This window comes from Erinaceus europaeus, chromosome 12, assembly GCF_950295315.1.
Source record: "Erinaceus europaeus chromosome 12, mEriEur2.1, whole genome shotgun sequence".
NCBI classification, from domain to species: domain Eukaryota; kingdom Metazoa; phylum Chordata; class Mammalia; order Eulipotyphla; family Erinaceidae; genus Erinaceus; species Erinaceus europaeus.
Genome location: NC_080173.1, coordinates 8,543,506 through 8,556,635, shown reverse-complemented (window position 1 = coordinate 8,556,635; position 13,130 = coordinate 8,543,506). Strand labels below are relative to the sequence as shown.

Here is a 13,130-nt window from a genome sequence, read left to right as displayed (position 1 = left end):
AGAGAGAGAGAGAGAGAGAGAGATTGAGAAAGTATTGGAAACAAACAATATAGTTTTCTTTTAGAAACAAAACCTGTGTTTTGTGTCCAAAAAAGTAAAGGAATCCCTCTGGAAACTATTATCCTAAGTAATTCCATGTTGATTAGTTCACGCTCCTATGTCTCCAAGACGTGGCAAAGTCTAACAAAAACAAAGGTCTGGACAGAAGAGAAAATACTCTTGCTTTCTCCACCCCATCCCTTTCACGACTCTGAGTAACTCACAGTGAACAGTGACAGAAAATTCCTGTTGGCCTGAAACCTCTCTTTAATTGAGACCTTTGCATTTAGACCTCTGGGTTTCCTACCCTTTTTTCTAACTTCCTAATTGTCTCTATTTTGGAACATAGTCCACTTGGAAAAGTTTGCATTCTGGGCAGAGTCCACTTTTACTCTGTTTCCCATTTCTTAATAATTCCCCTTCCTCTTACAGTTCATTTGAAACCCTCAGGCTCCATGGGGTCTGGATGACCCAGTGAGGTGATGGGATGAAGGCAAAATGCATGTTGCACTTGGTGAGTGGCAGCCGCTCCCTACAGGGCTTTCTGGCCCCAGTGCCTGTCTTCCCAGGACCCTCCATTCCTCTCTGGGTTGAGAGGAAGGCTGGAATAAGGAAATGATGTGTCACTACAGGTTCCTGAAAGAAAAAAACAAAACCAAATGGATGTCCCTTTGCAATGCTATGATAGATATTAAAAACAGAATAACAGTGTCAAACATCACAACAATGAGAATGTTCAGTATTTTGGGGGGCATTGGGGGAAATTTCCAATTCAATTCTGTCTTTTACCCAGCTACTGCCACTCTGCTTTGACTGAAATGGTTTCTGTGGAATGGAGAGAACTCAGAACCAAACAGACCTGACAGGGGATGTTTATTATGACACCAAGAAGCCCTGTGACTCTGAGCATTTGGTAAAATGTTCATAAAATTGATTGCCTTGTGTGATACACCCTTGGTCTTTTCAAGGCAAGATGCTTGTACAAAAATTCTAATCGAAGGCCTCCAGGAGGGCCCAAAAGCTAGAAGAAATATCACATCCTTGTATTTCCATCTCTGCTGATACCTGGGAAAGAGAGTTTCTTCAGATTCATGTTACCTTTCTGATTCTTTTTATTTATTTATTTATTTTTACCCATATTTATTCTTGTCACCTCTGCTATGTCCATAGCCTGGTAATGGCTTGTAGGCATGATTTTAAGAAGCAAAAAAAAAAAAAAAAAAAAACCTAAGAGAAGGTTCAGCTTCCTTACTCCATTGCTCCTAGTAGAAATTTCAGTGACATCTAACCATAATCTTTTTTCCACCGTAGTCAGGTTACCAAATAGCAAGTTATGATTTCTTACATTTTTTTCCTCCTCTTGGCCAATAGTTGACAGGCTGCAACCTGCTGGTCAACTACTGTTGACTGTGTTTTGTGTAATTTGTTTGTTAAGAAAGATTGTTACTGGGGCCTAGACTGGCACACCAAGTAAATGCATATGTTACCACATTCAAGGATCTCGGTTCTAGCTCCTGACCCCACTCTCAGGGAGAAAGTTTCCTGAGTGGTGAAATAGTGATGCAATTGTTTCTCTTTGCAAGTCTCTTTATCCTCCCCCCTCTCTCCCCATCTCTCTTTTACTATCTCTAGCTTTATATAATACATAAAATATTTTAAAAATAAAAGAAAAAAAGAACGATTTTTAAATACTTGAAAAAAAATCTAGGGATGAATGATTTTTCTTTTGGATATATGAAAATGATGTAAAATTAAAATTTCATTGTCCACAAAGAAAGTTTTATCAGTACTTATCCATGCTTATTTGTTTTATATTTTGTGTGTGGCTGCTTTTGGATGCAGTGGAAAAGTTTACTAATTATTATAGAGATCATATGGTCCACAAAACCAAAAATATTTGCTTTTATGCCCTTTACAGAAGCCCACTGATTCCTCTTTTGGACTTACCTTACTAAGTTTGTGAAATGTGTAGGTTTTTGCTTCCTGAATTTTTTGTGCATTCTTAGCTTATAGTGTGGGCGTAATAAGAACTGGATGAACAAATGAATGAATGAATGAATGTGAGGATAAGAGGTGGTTGAACTATTTTGTATTCCAATATCCATTCTAGTTTTAGTATTCTATAACTCTAAAGGACACTGGACACTACTACCTCTTGGGTTTTTTTTTCCCTTGTAGTTATTTTATGTTTAGATTCTGAAATCTATGAGAATTATTTTAGAAGAAGCAAAGCTATCAAATAGGAATAAGCACTTCTTAATAAAATGTGCATATATTAACATTTATTTATTTATTATTTTAAAATATTTTATTTATTAATTTTCCTTTTTTCTTGCCCTTGTTCTTATCATTGTTGTGGTTATTATTATTGTTCTTATTGATGTTGTTATAGCCAGATAGGACAGAGAGAAATGGAGAAAGGAGGGGAAGACAGAGATGGGGAGAGAAAGACACCTGCAGACTTGTTTCACCGCTTGTGAAGTGATTCCCCTGCAGGTGGGGAACTGGGGGCTTGAACTGGGTTCCTTATGCCGGTCCTCCAGTTACGTGACATGTGCGCTTAACTCACTGCACTATAGCCCGATTCCCAACATTTATTTTTATGGTACAGATCAGAACACCTTTTTGCGCTGCCATATGCCATGCTGGGATTGAAGCCAGTGTTTTACACATGTAGACTCTTTATTCAACCTACTGAGACATTTCCCCAACAGTTATTAAATGAACGTACTTTTTTTTTTTAGCTAGCATATTTACTCCTGGTTTGACAAGCAATGTAAATAAGTCAAGATAAATCCATTTTAATTGACCTGCAAATAAATAAGTTATTCAAGATGGTAGGAGGTGGGTGGAAGGGAAGAAAGAAAAGAGGGAATGGAGTAGCAGGTATTTTAAAAAATCTGTCACTGTTTTAATAGCTCTGCTGTTATCACTTCAGAAATGTCCACATTTGGGACCATTTATAGCTAATGGACACGTGTTGAGAGGTGTATGTGGGATGATACATCACACAAAAGTGAAAGCTAAATGTTTGATTTTGCTTGAGCAGTGTGTGGACCAAAAGGGAGAGTCTATGCCAGTTATTTTAAGTGCCTGCACTCATAGCTAACAGCTGTCTCTGGCTCACTTAGGCTGTTTGTTTCTACGTATTCTGAATCTTTATTTATTTTTTTTTAAGTTTGCCAAGCATATGAGATGAAGAAGGTATTTTAAATCATCCAAGTTCTCTGAGGCCCTAAGCTTGACCTTTCAACGGAAACCTTTAGACAAACCTTTCTCCAAATCCCCGAGTCTCCGGAACTGGGTTCCTTCAATTTTCCAGAGTCATTTCTCTTGTCTCTTTCACACAAGATCTTACAATCTAAGAAGTCCCTATCCTAGCTTCTTCATTCCAGTGAATTCATTTCTCTGGGCATGTTTGTGATATGATTACTCTCTCTCTCTCTCTCTCTCTCTCTGTATATATATATATATATATATATATATATATATATATATATATATATATATATTTAATGTTTATTTAGTCCCTTTTGTTGCCCTTGTTTTTTATTGTTGTATTTAATATTGATGTCATCGTTGCTGGATAGGACAGAGAGAGGTAGAGAGAGAGGGCAAGACAGAGGGGGAGAAAAAGACACCTGCAGACCTGCTTCACCGCTTATGAAGTGACTCCCCTGCAGGTGGGGAGCCAGGGGCTTGAACCGGGATCCTTAAGCCAGTCCTTGAGCTTTGCACCATGCTGCGCTACAGCCTGACTCCCCAATTACTTTTAATATATTTTTTAAACTAGGAACTTAAAACACCACTTAGGCAGAGAGTTGTGCACACTTCTCAACTATCTTCCTCTCTCTATTGGCAGGGTTATTATTTTTCTACAGGGCTTCACTGCTTCAGGTAGGCTCTTTCTTCTTTTTTTAACAAAGTGCTCATGAGAGAAAGAGAGAGAGAGAGACTCCACAGTCCACAGCACTATTACGCTGCTCATGAAATTTCTCTCTCGTATGGTGTCACTGTATAATGGCTGAGGGACTTGAACCCTGGGTCCACAGGCATGGTAAGATGCATGTTCTATGTGGTGAGCTATCGCCCAGTCCTGATTTTAATCTTTCTGCTCCAGAGGACAGATGGAAAGCACAATTCTCCCCTTTGTTTGATCTTCTTCATAAAAAATGATGCTATAATAAAACACAAATATTTTTATTAATTTTTTCCAAATATTTATTTATTTCTTCCCTTTTGTTGCCCTTGTTGTTTTATTGTTGCAGTTATTATTGATGTCGTCATTGTTGGATAGGACAGAGAGAAATGGAGAGAGGAGGGGAAGACAGAGAGGGGGAGAGAATGATAGACACCTGCAGACCTGCTTCACCACCCGTGAAGCGACTCCCCTGCAGGTGCGGAGCTGGGGGCTCTTCTGGGATCCTTACACCGGTCCTTGCACTTTGTGCCACGTGCGCTTAACCCTCTGCACTACTTCCCAACTCCCTACACAAGTTTTTTTTTTAAATATTTATTTATTTCCTTTTTGTTGGCCTTGTTTTTATTGTTGTTGTAGTTATTATTCTTGTTGATGTCATTGTTGTTGGATAGGACAGAGAGGAATGGAGAGAGGAGGGGAAGACAGAGAGGGGGAGAGAAAGACTGCTTCACCTCCTGTGAAGTGACTCCCCTGCAGGTGGGGAGCTGGGGGCTCGAACCGAGATCCTTAATGCTGGTCCTTGTGCTTTGTGCCACGTGCACTTAGCCCAACTCCCTACGCGAGTATTTTTAAGAGCTTCTTTTCCTGTGTTCTTCCTTGAATTTTCTGCTGAAAACACCACTTATTAGCCACATATAATAAAGATAGCAAATGAAAAATCAGAGCTGAGTAGGCAGCTGGACAGTAGAGTAAGCACCTTACATCTGTGAGATCCTGGTACCCAATGAAAGCAACAAAGAAAGTACAACTTCATCGATGGTAGAAAAGTCTGTCTCTTTCTTTATTTTTCTCTGTGTCTCTTATGATAATAAACATAAAAACTTGGACCAGGAAGTAGACCCTGGGCTCAGTCTCCTGCACTACACTAAAAATAAATAAATAAATAAATAAATAAATAAATAAATAAATAAATAAGGAGAGAGAGAGAGATGCATAATGAGAGGAAGGTAGTGCCACCTCTATCTACAGTCTTGAAAAGGTTTTGTAAAAGCCTCAAGGGCAAAAATTGTTGAAATCATTGTGTAAAATGAGATGTTTTGTTTTTTGCTGGAGTTTCATTTGTGTGAGTGAACGTTGCCAACCCATGACAGATGTTGATAATTCTCAGGTAAAGGAGTTGAGGATCTTTCAAGTGTAAACCCAGTTTAGCCCAAAGTGATAGTCTAACAGTAGACTACTTTGAATGATTGGAAGGCAGGTAGAATCTTGTCTGCCTCTAAGGTGATACCAGAGGGACTCTTCTTAGACCATCCCAAATTTGTCCCTGTTAATTTCTTTCCTTCCTTCCTTTTTCCTCCCTCCCTTCCTTCCTTCCTTCCTTCCTTCCTTCCTTCCTTCCTTCCTTCTCTTCTTTCTTTCTTTCTTTCTTTCTTTCTTTCTTTCTTTCTTTCTTTCTTTCTTTCTTTTCTTCCTTCCTTCCTTTCTTTTCTTTTTTTTTCCTCCAGGGTTTTTGCTGAGGCTCAGTGCCTGCATCATGAACCCACTGCTTCTGAAGGCCATTTTTTCTCCCTTTTGTTGCCCTTGTTTCTGTAGCCTTGTTGTGGTTATTATTGTTGATGTCATTTGTTGTTGGATAGGACAGAGAGAAATGCATAGAGGAGGAGAAGACAGAGAGGGAGAGAGAAAGGCAGACACCTGCAGACCTACTTCATCACCCATGAATTGGCCCTCCCACACACTGCAGGTGGGGAGCAGGTGGCTCAAACCAGGCTCCTTAGGATGGTCCTTGCACTTTGCGCCATGTGCGCCTAACCCACTGCCCTACCGCCTGATTTACTAGTCTAGTTTCTTACTAGTGGTGCCACTATAAATAAACACATAACTGAGCTGAACCTAAGTCTTCCTTCATTAATTGGTCCTCTGGCACCCATTGATTGAGGGGCTTCTGGAAATGTGTGTGATCTACTTTGCAGTGTTTGGGGATGGGTTTGATAGTGTGTATGTAACGCGTCCTCTATATACCATTATCACTTTAGACACCTATAGCCAAGGGGTGTCATTGGCAATATACCAGAGAAAGGAAATGCCAGACATGGATTTAAGCAGGCTTGCCTCCACAAATCCCTGCTCAATTGCTAGACTCTAGCTGATGACCAGCCCTTTCTGCAAATTTGTAGTTTGTTAATCAGCATAAAGGGTATTTGGAAAGGATGTTGATTTTGAATTGGCAAAAAAAAATTTATAAAAATCTCCAAACCCTTGTGGTTGGAAGGCATAAGCATACGCATGACCAATAGGATGCTAGGATGGGGACTTTTCCTTTGAGACTGACAACCAAGGACTACTCTCTAAAAGACTTGAAGTCACAGTCATTGGTTTGAGTAGGACTTCCTAACCTCAGCACAATTGGCATTTTGGGCCAGATAATTCTTTGTTGTGGTGCGTGTCTCGTGGACTATAGAAAGTTTAGTATTGTCATCTGTACTCCTCTCCCTAAAAGTCAATAGAAAACCATCCTTCCTCACCTTTCACCTTTTTAATTTTATCAACCCAAAGTGTCTAGAGTTTGATAAACATTCTGGGACATGAATCAACCCAGTGAAGAAAGACTGGTCTACAGACTTTAATGACTTGAACCAGCCATAAGGATAATTGTGTTGTGACATGATCATGTCTATCTTGAGCTAGCCTTCTCCATCCCTTTCAAGGCCAGAGAACTAAGGTGTCTGTAAGCTCACAGAACAGCCACCCTGGGCCTCTTCAGGTCTACTTGAGAGGCATGTGATCTGATCTACTTTGCAGTCGTTCAACATAGGTTTGACTCTGTGTACGTAACACATTTATTATATAAATAATATTTATATTAGTATCTGTGTGCTGGTGGGGGAGGGAAGAGAAGTCTATTATTTCCTTATTGAGTTTGTGTGAGACATCTCTCCCACCTTGAATGTCTTGGTGCCTACAGTTATTTACCCTAAAGAACTAAGATTTGGGACTGAACAGTCTCTGACCAGTTCCCAGTGGACAGTTAAAAATAGCTCATCTATTTGGTGCATGGAACTGGCCAGAGCTTTTCAGCATGAAGTTCCAGTTTCCTTTGGTTGGAAAAACAAAGCAAGTCTTGCCTCTCCCACCATTTCACCCACCTTCCAAAATATACCTGAAGCGGACTATAATTTCACAATTGATTTGCTCAGAGATGCTGTTTACACAGTGCTTTCTTCTGTAAAAGTCACTTGCTACTGTTTGTGATCCATACGTAAAAGCGCTTCTTGGTTTGCTTTAATAATGAAAAAAAAAAAGCCTTTTGCTATGATTTCTCTGTTGATCTCAAAAGGATGCAAGGTTGAGATTTAGTTGACTCCCTCCTTCCCGTGACCCTCATTTCAAGTCTCTTTGGTGGAGACCTGCCAGTTGGTTCACAGCTTAACGCGTACAACCCAGCACACACTCATCATAAAATCATAATGCCCTGCGATTTTGAAGCACCCCAGGGCATCCATACAGACTCCTCAAATACATTCAAATCATGCACTACAACCTTAGCCCATCCTCACACACCACCCCCCCCCCAAACCTCCATGAGGGCTACATTTGCTGTTCAATAACTTGGCAAAGGCCATAAGGGTCTGACTTTCTGAGCAGAGGGGGCCCCAGTGCAACTCCTCTTTGCAAACCCTTCCCTTCATTTCAGCTCCTGTGAACACACATTTGGACTGGGAAAGAGTACAACTTCCCCCAGTCCCCAGGGGCTTCGCTGCTCTCTGGAGAGGAAAGTTAATGATTTAATTGTGTCTAGGCGGGATACATAATGAATGCGCCTGAATAATTCAAGACAGGATGTTATGTCGGTGAAGAGGACACAGCCAACACCTGGACTGGACAAAGATTTCTTTCGAGGCTTCAAGGTGGGGGTTGGGGGGCATTGAGCTGTGCAAAGAGGGTGCGTTCTCTTCCATTTACCATATTGTGTCCCCAGCTGCAAACTGTCTCAACTTCAGGCTCTTCCTTTTCTGAGACAACTATGACTGTTAGAGCAAGCGAGAGAGCGAAGTGGTGGATGCATGTGAATGTGTGTGTATGTGAGTATATGCCTTGCCAAGATAAAGTCAGATGATAAATCTGGGAAAGAAGAAGAAGCCACTGGTCTATATCTCTTTACTCAACCTCAGACTTGGGCCTGAGGGGGCAGTGGGGGGGGGGGGGAGCCAGCTGTATTCTTCTGGAATGTTTTATAATAATGATAATAAAGTGAACCCCTACCAAGTTCAAAGAGCTTTTTCAAAGGGATACTGTGACCAAGATCTTTGTTGCTGCTTAGAGTGGGGATCCACTGGCATTCTGCCTCTTTGGGAGCAGACAGGAATAGTAAAGTTAATTCCCTGATCACCTGAAATAACCCCATCAGTGAAACTATTTGGTGACAGTCATCTGGCTTTTTCTAATCAAGCTGTTCCATTTTAGTTAAGAAGCTATCGATTTTTTTTTTTTTTACAGCTTCTGCAAGTTCTATTATCTTGTTTTTCCTCTGATAATTCCCCAAAAGTGAGAAGATGATGATTTGAAGTCAGTTCTGCTGATAATTAGCAGGAATCTTACTGAAATATCTTGAGAGGCATTACTGGGGATAATTTCGATAGACACTTGGGAGGAAGAAAAAATAAATAAAATAAAAATAAACAAAAACCTACATAAATTTGAGATTTTTCTACCTTCATAATGTATGGCCTCCCAGGAGTTCTTTCTCTTCTCAGATACTTATCTTGGGGCTAGGCATTGGTGCACCAGGTTGAGTTTACCTGTTACCAGATAGTTTATTTTAGGGCAATAATTATGCCCATCTCTGCATGTTGAATAGAAGTCCTGGGAGAAAGATGGCATCATATTTTAATTAGCACCACATTATTGGGTGAGAGTGTTTAAAAGGGAAGAGGATGAGGAGGATCTGGTGGAGGAAGAGGAGAAGCGGGGAGGGAGAGGAAGAGGAGGAGGAAGTTGGAGAGATAGATTATGATTTCAAGGGTAAATCCAGACCGCTGGACCACTTGACACACTTGAATAGAGGAAATTCTTCAAAGATAATTTCAAATTCGTTATCCTGTGGAGACCAGAGAAGAGAAGCCATGAGGGAGGGTAGGGGTTTGGGGTTGCTGGAGGTGTGGGGGAGAACTGGAAGACAGGAGGCTGCCTAGTGCACAGAGTTTCACATACTCTTCACAGTAAAGAACCTTTCCTGTAGTGATTCTGTTCTTATTTCTTTCTGTTCATCAGCTGCCAGGCTCACAGGGAAGTGGGGGAACATTGCATACTTTCCCTTGTGCAGTTAACCATCTGCTTCATTTGAAGTACACAAAATGACGATGGGCTTTAATTAAAGCACAAACCCAGTTTGAATATGGACCTCTTGTCCTTATAGAATAGTAAGATCACTCATTTTCCTAGTGTATCTGTTTATGTTCTGGTCCAACAGAGAAATCTGATAATTGGTCACAAAGAGCTCTAGGAAGGAGCTTAGAAAACCTTGTGCTCTGCTCTGCCTTTCTCAGCAACATAAGAGCAAATTAAGACCCAGGCAGAAGAGCAGGGCAGCATCTTGCTCAGGCCACTTACTGAGGAGATAGATGGCAGAGCTCACCAACACCCCTGGCCAAAACTTCATTTGGCCTCACTTCCCAGTCCTGCCTCCACTCACTTTAACCATTAGCCTGTCAACTTATGTGATTCAATTGCTCCAACTTTAAATACGTTCTCCTGATCTCGTTGTTTTTTAAAAGAAAATAATAAAAAAAAATTACAAAATCATACTAACTTTCCATGACTCACTTTTCCAAAATGTTTTATATCAATACATCCTGTACAAGGCAAATGTATGAGCTTGCAAGCAGGCCCATAGCCAAGATCCTTCAAGGCAGAGAGCATGCCTTAGAACAACCCTGATACAGAAGAGTTGGTAGCGGAATCTTTTTTTTGTTCTTTTTGGAGAAAATTGTTGTTTATAAGTTGCATGTTGAAAAGAAAGAAAAATGAAGACTTCATGTGAACCACAGAACAAATGTTGAGATTTGCAATGAAGCGATAAAACAAACGAGGACTTTTGAAAATGGGAGTCTGGTGGGGTGGTGGTGTGAGGAAGAAAGAGATTCTTAATAGTATATTGTTTTCTGAGCTCTACCAATTAGCAAACATCTCTTATAAAAGGAAGAAAGAAAAGAGGGATGGAATTTCATGCTCTGAAATAGCCCCAGTCAGCTGCAAAGGCTCCAGGCTTCTGCAACAAGGCTTTCCAGCCCCTTCCCCCACTCTGGCCATTACATCAGCACAAGTGCATCCTGGGGGCTATTGTCATGCTGATGAAGTTGGACTCTCTCACTGCCCAGGGAGACATTCCCACCACCAACTGGCTCTGGGGCTCATTCAAACTGTGCTGAATTGCCTTGGAGAATAAAAGATGCAGCCTTAATTAACTACCCTGCTCAGCTCCCAATCTCAACTTGATTGTTGTTCTGGCTTCTCTCTCCACTAAAGAGGAAATGCCCTGCTCCTCCTGCAGATCTAGGTTGGGAAGTAGGGCTTTCTAAGGGGAGCTGCATTTCGGTTCTGTCTTGTTTTGAAAATAGACTGCCCCACGGCTTGGCTTTCTATCTCTAGATTACGGGTGTCCTGTTTTTCCAGAAAGGGGCCTCGGTGTCTAGTAATTGTTTCCCTTTCCTATTCCTGAGATCCATTCACCTTGAATATCCCTCAAGGAAGATCTTCCCTAGCATTTCAGAACTGTGTTATTATCAGCACTGTCTTTACTTCATTTTAATAATTGGTGGTATTATTGGTGCTGGTGGAAATTAAAAGTTCTGACCTTTTTAACCTATCAGAGGTGAGATCCTTGAGGGAGAAATTACCACGTAAAAATAGGATTGGTTACAGGTATGGCTTGGAGGATTTAGGCGGGGCTTTGGGTTTAAAAGGCTGAATTCTGTGCCAGGCTGTGGTGCACCTGGTTAAGCACACACCTTACAGTGTGTAAGGACGTAGGTTCAAGCCCCTGGTCCCCACCTGCAGGGGGAAAGCTTCATGAGTCGTGAAGTAGAACTGCAGGTGTCTCTATGTCTTTCTCTCTCTCTCTATCTCTCCCTCCCCTTTCAATTTCTCTCTGTCTCTATCCAATAATAAATAATTTATTTTAAAGGCTGCATCTTGCTCTCTTTCTGGTATTATCATGTGACCAACAGGATGATGGAAATTTCTTTCTTTTTTTCTCTCTCTTCTTCTCATGCCCTAACATGATTTATTTCCAACAAAGTTTAAAGTACTTGAAAATCATGCTCTCTCAATTCCGTGTCAAGAACAATGCATGAAGAACCTTTCCCTATAACAAGATGAGTTTTTTGTAACCTCTCCATCAAGAGATGGGTGGAAAGTCACATTTTTACACGGTGGCATTTCACTTCTAAACCCTCCCTTAGGTCATCCTTGTCCCAGTTCCCCTAACTGATGTGCTTTGGTCAGCTGAGGCTGGGCATGTTCAGGGTAGTATGGCTGTCGACTTTTTTTTTGTTGTTGTTAACTATCTTTTTATTTTTTAAAATTGCATAGAGACAAAACAGAAATCAAGAGGGAAGGGTGATAGGGAGAGAGAGAGAGAGAGAGAGAGAGAGAGACCTGCAACAACACTGTTTCACCACTTGCAAAGCAATTGCAATTGTTTGTACATACATAACATTTCCCATTTTTCCACATAACAATTCAACCCCCACTAAGTCCTCTTCGGCCAGGCCATCATATTCTAGGAACCGACCACCCCCCACCCCCACCCCAGAGTCTTTGACTTTGGTGCAATACACCAACTCCACTCCAAGTTCTGCTGAGTGTTTTCCCTTCTGTTCTTACTTCTCAACTTCTGTTCATGAGTGGGATCCTCCCATGTTTATCCTTCTCTTTCAGGTTGATCTCACTTAATATTTTTTTAAAAAAATGTTTTATTAGGGCAGGCAGTGGTGACCTGGTTAAGCGCACAGTTAAAATGTCCAAGATCCTAGGATCAAGCCCCTGGTCCCCATCTGCAGAGGGAAAGCTTCACAAGTGGTGAAGCAGGGCTGCAGGTGTCTCTCTCTCTCTCTCTCCCTCTAATCTTGATTTCTCTGTCTCTATCCAATAATAAATAAATCAAATATTAAAAATAAATAAAATTTAAAAAATGTTTTATTTATTTATTTTTGGGCAGAGACAGAGAGAAAATGAGAGAGGGAGATAAGATAGAGAGGGAGAGAGACAAAGAGATACCTGCAGCCCTGCTTCACCACTTGTGAAGCTTTCCCCCTGCAAGGTAGGGACCAGGGGCTTGAACCTGGGTCCTTGTGCCCTGTAATGTGTGCTCTTAACCAGCTGCACCACTATTTGACCCCCTGATGATGTAATTTAAAAAACCACAGAACTTCATATAAAATGATTGAAAATACACTGCAGTGAAGAGACATTTAGAGCTGAAAGATGAGCCTGAGGTTAATTCTTCTCCTGCCCTCTGGGAGGTTGGTGAGCATCTTAAACCAATCAACATAATCAATAGTCAGGATCAGAAGAGAAAACAGTAAGCAGAACCTGGACTGGAGTTGGTGTATTGCACCAAAGTCAAAGACTCTGGGGTGGATGGGGGGAGAGTACAGGTCCTGGAAAAGGTTGACAGAAGACCTAGTGAGAGTTGTATTGTTAGGTGGAAAACTGAGAAATGTTATGCATGTACAAACTATATTGAATGTCAGATGTGAAACATTAATCCTTCAATAAAGGAAAAAAATTAAAAAATCAATATAGGTTTTCTAAAAAGGAGTAATTTCCAAACTAAATTGATGTCCAATGAGCGGTACTTGATGTTGGTAGAAGATATATTCTGAAGTACCTGTTGTACTTAAAGATATTGAGATAGATCTGGAAAATATGTTTGCTAGATTAATTTACA

At 40.8% G+C, this 13,130-nt stretch overlaps 1 protein-coding gene across 1 annotated transcript in view; it reads left to right on the top strand.

Annotated features, from left to right (window-relative positions):
• Nucleotides 1-8,025: 8,025 nt before the first annotated feature.
• Nucleotides 8,026-13,130, top strand: part of LOC132542137 (basic proline-rich protein-like) — a gene marked incomplete at its 3' end in the record, with an annotated part of 7,930 nt that continues 2,825 nt past the window's right edge. Inside the window, exon 1 of the mRNA XM_060204918.1 lies at nt 8,026-8,088. Within this exon, the coding sequence (XP_060060901.1) occupies nt 8,026-8,088 (63 nt within the window). The remainder of the gene's footprint in view (nt 8,089-13,130) is intronic.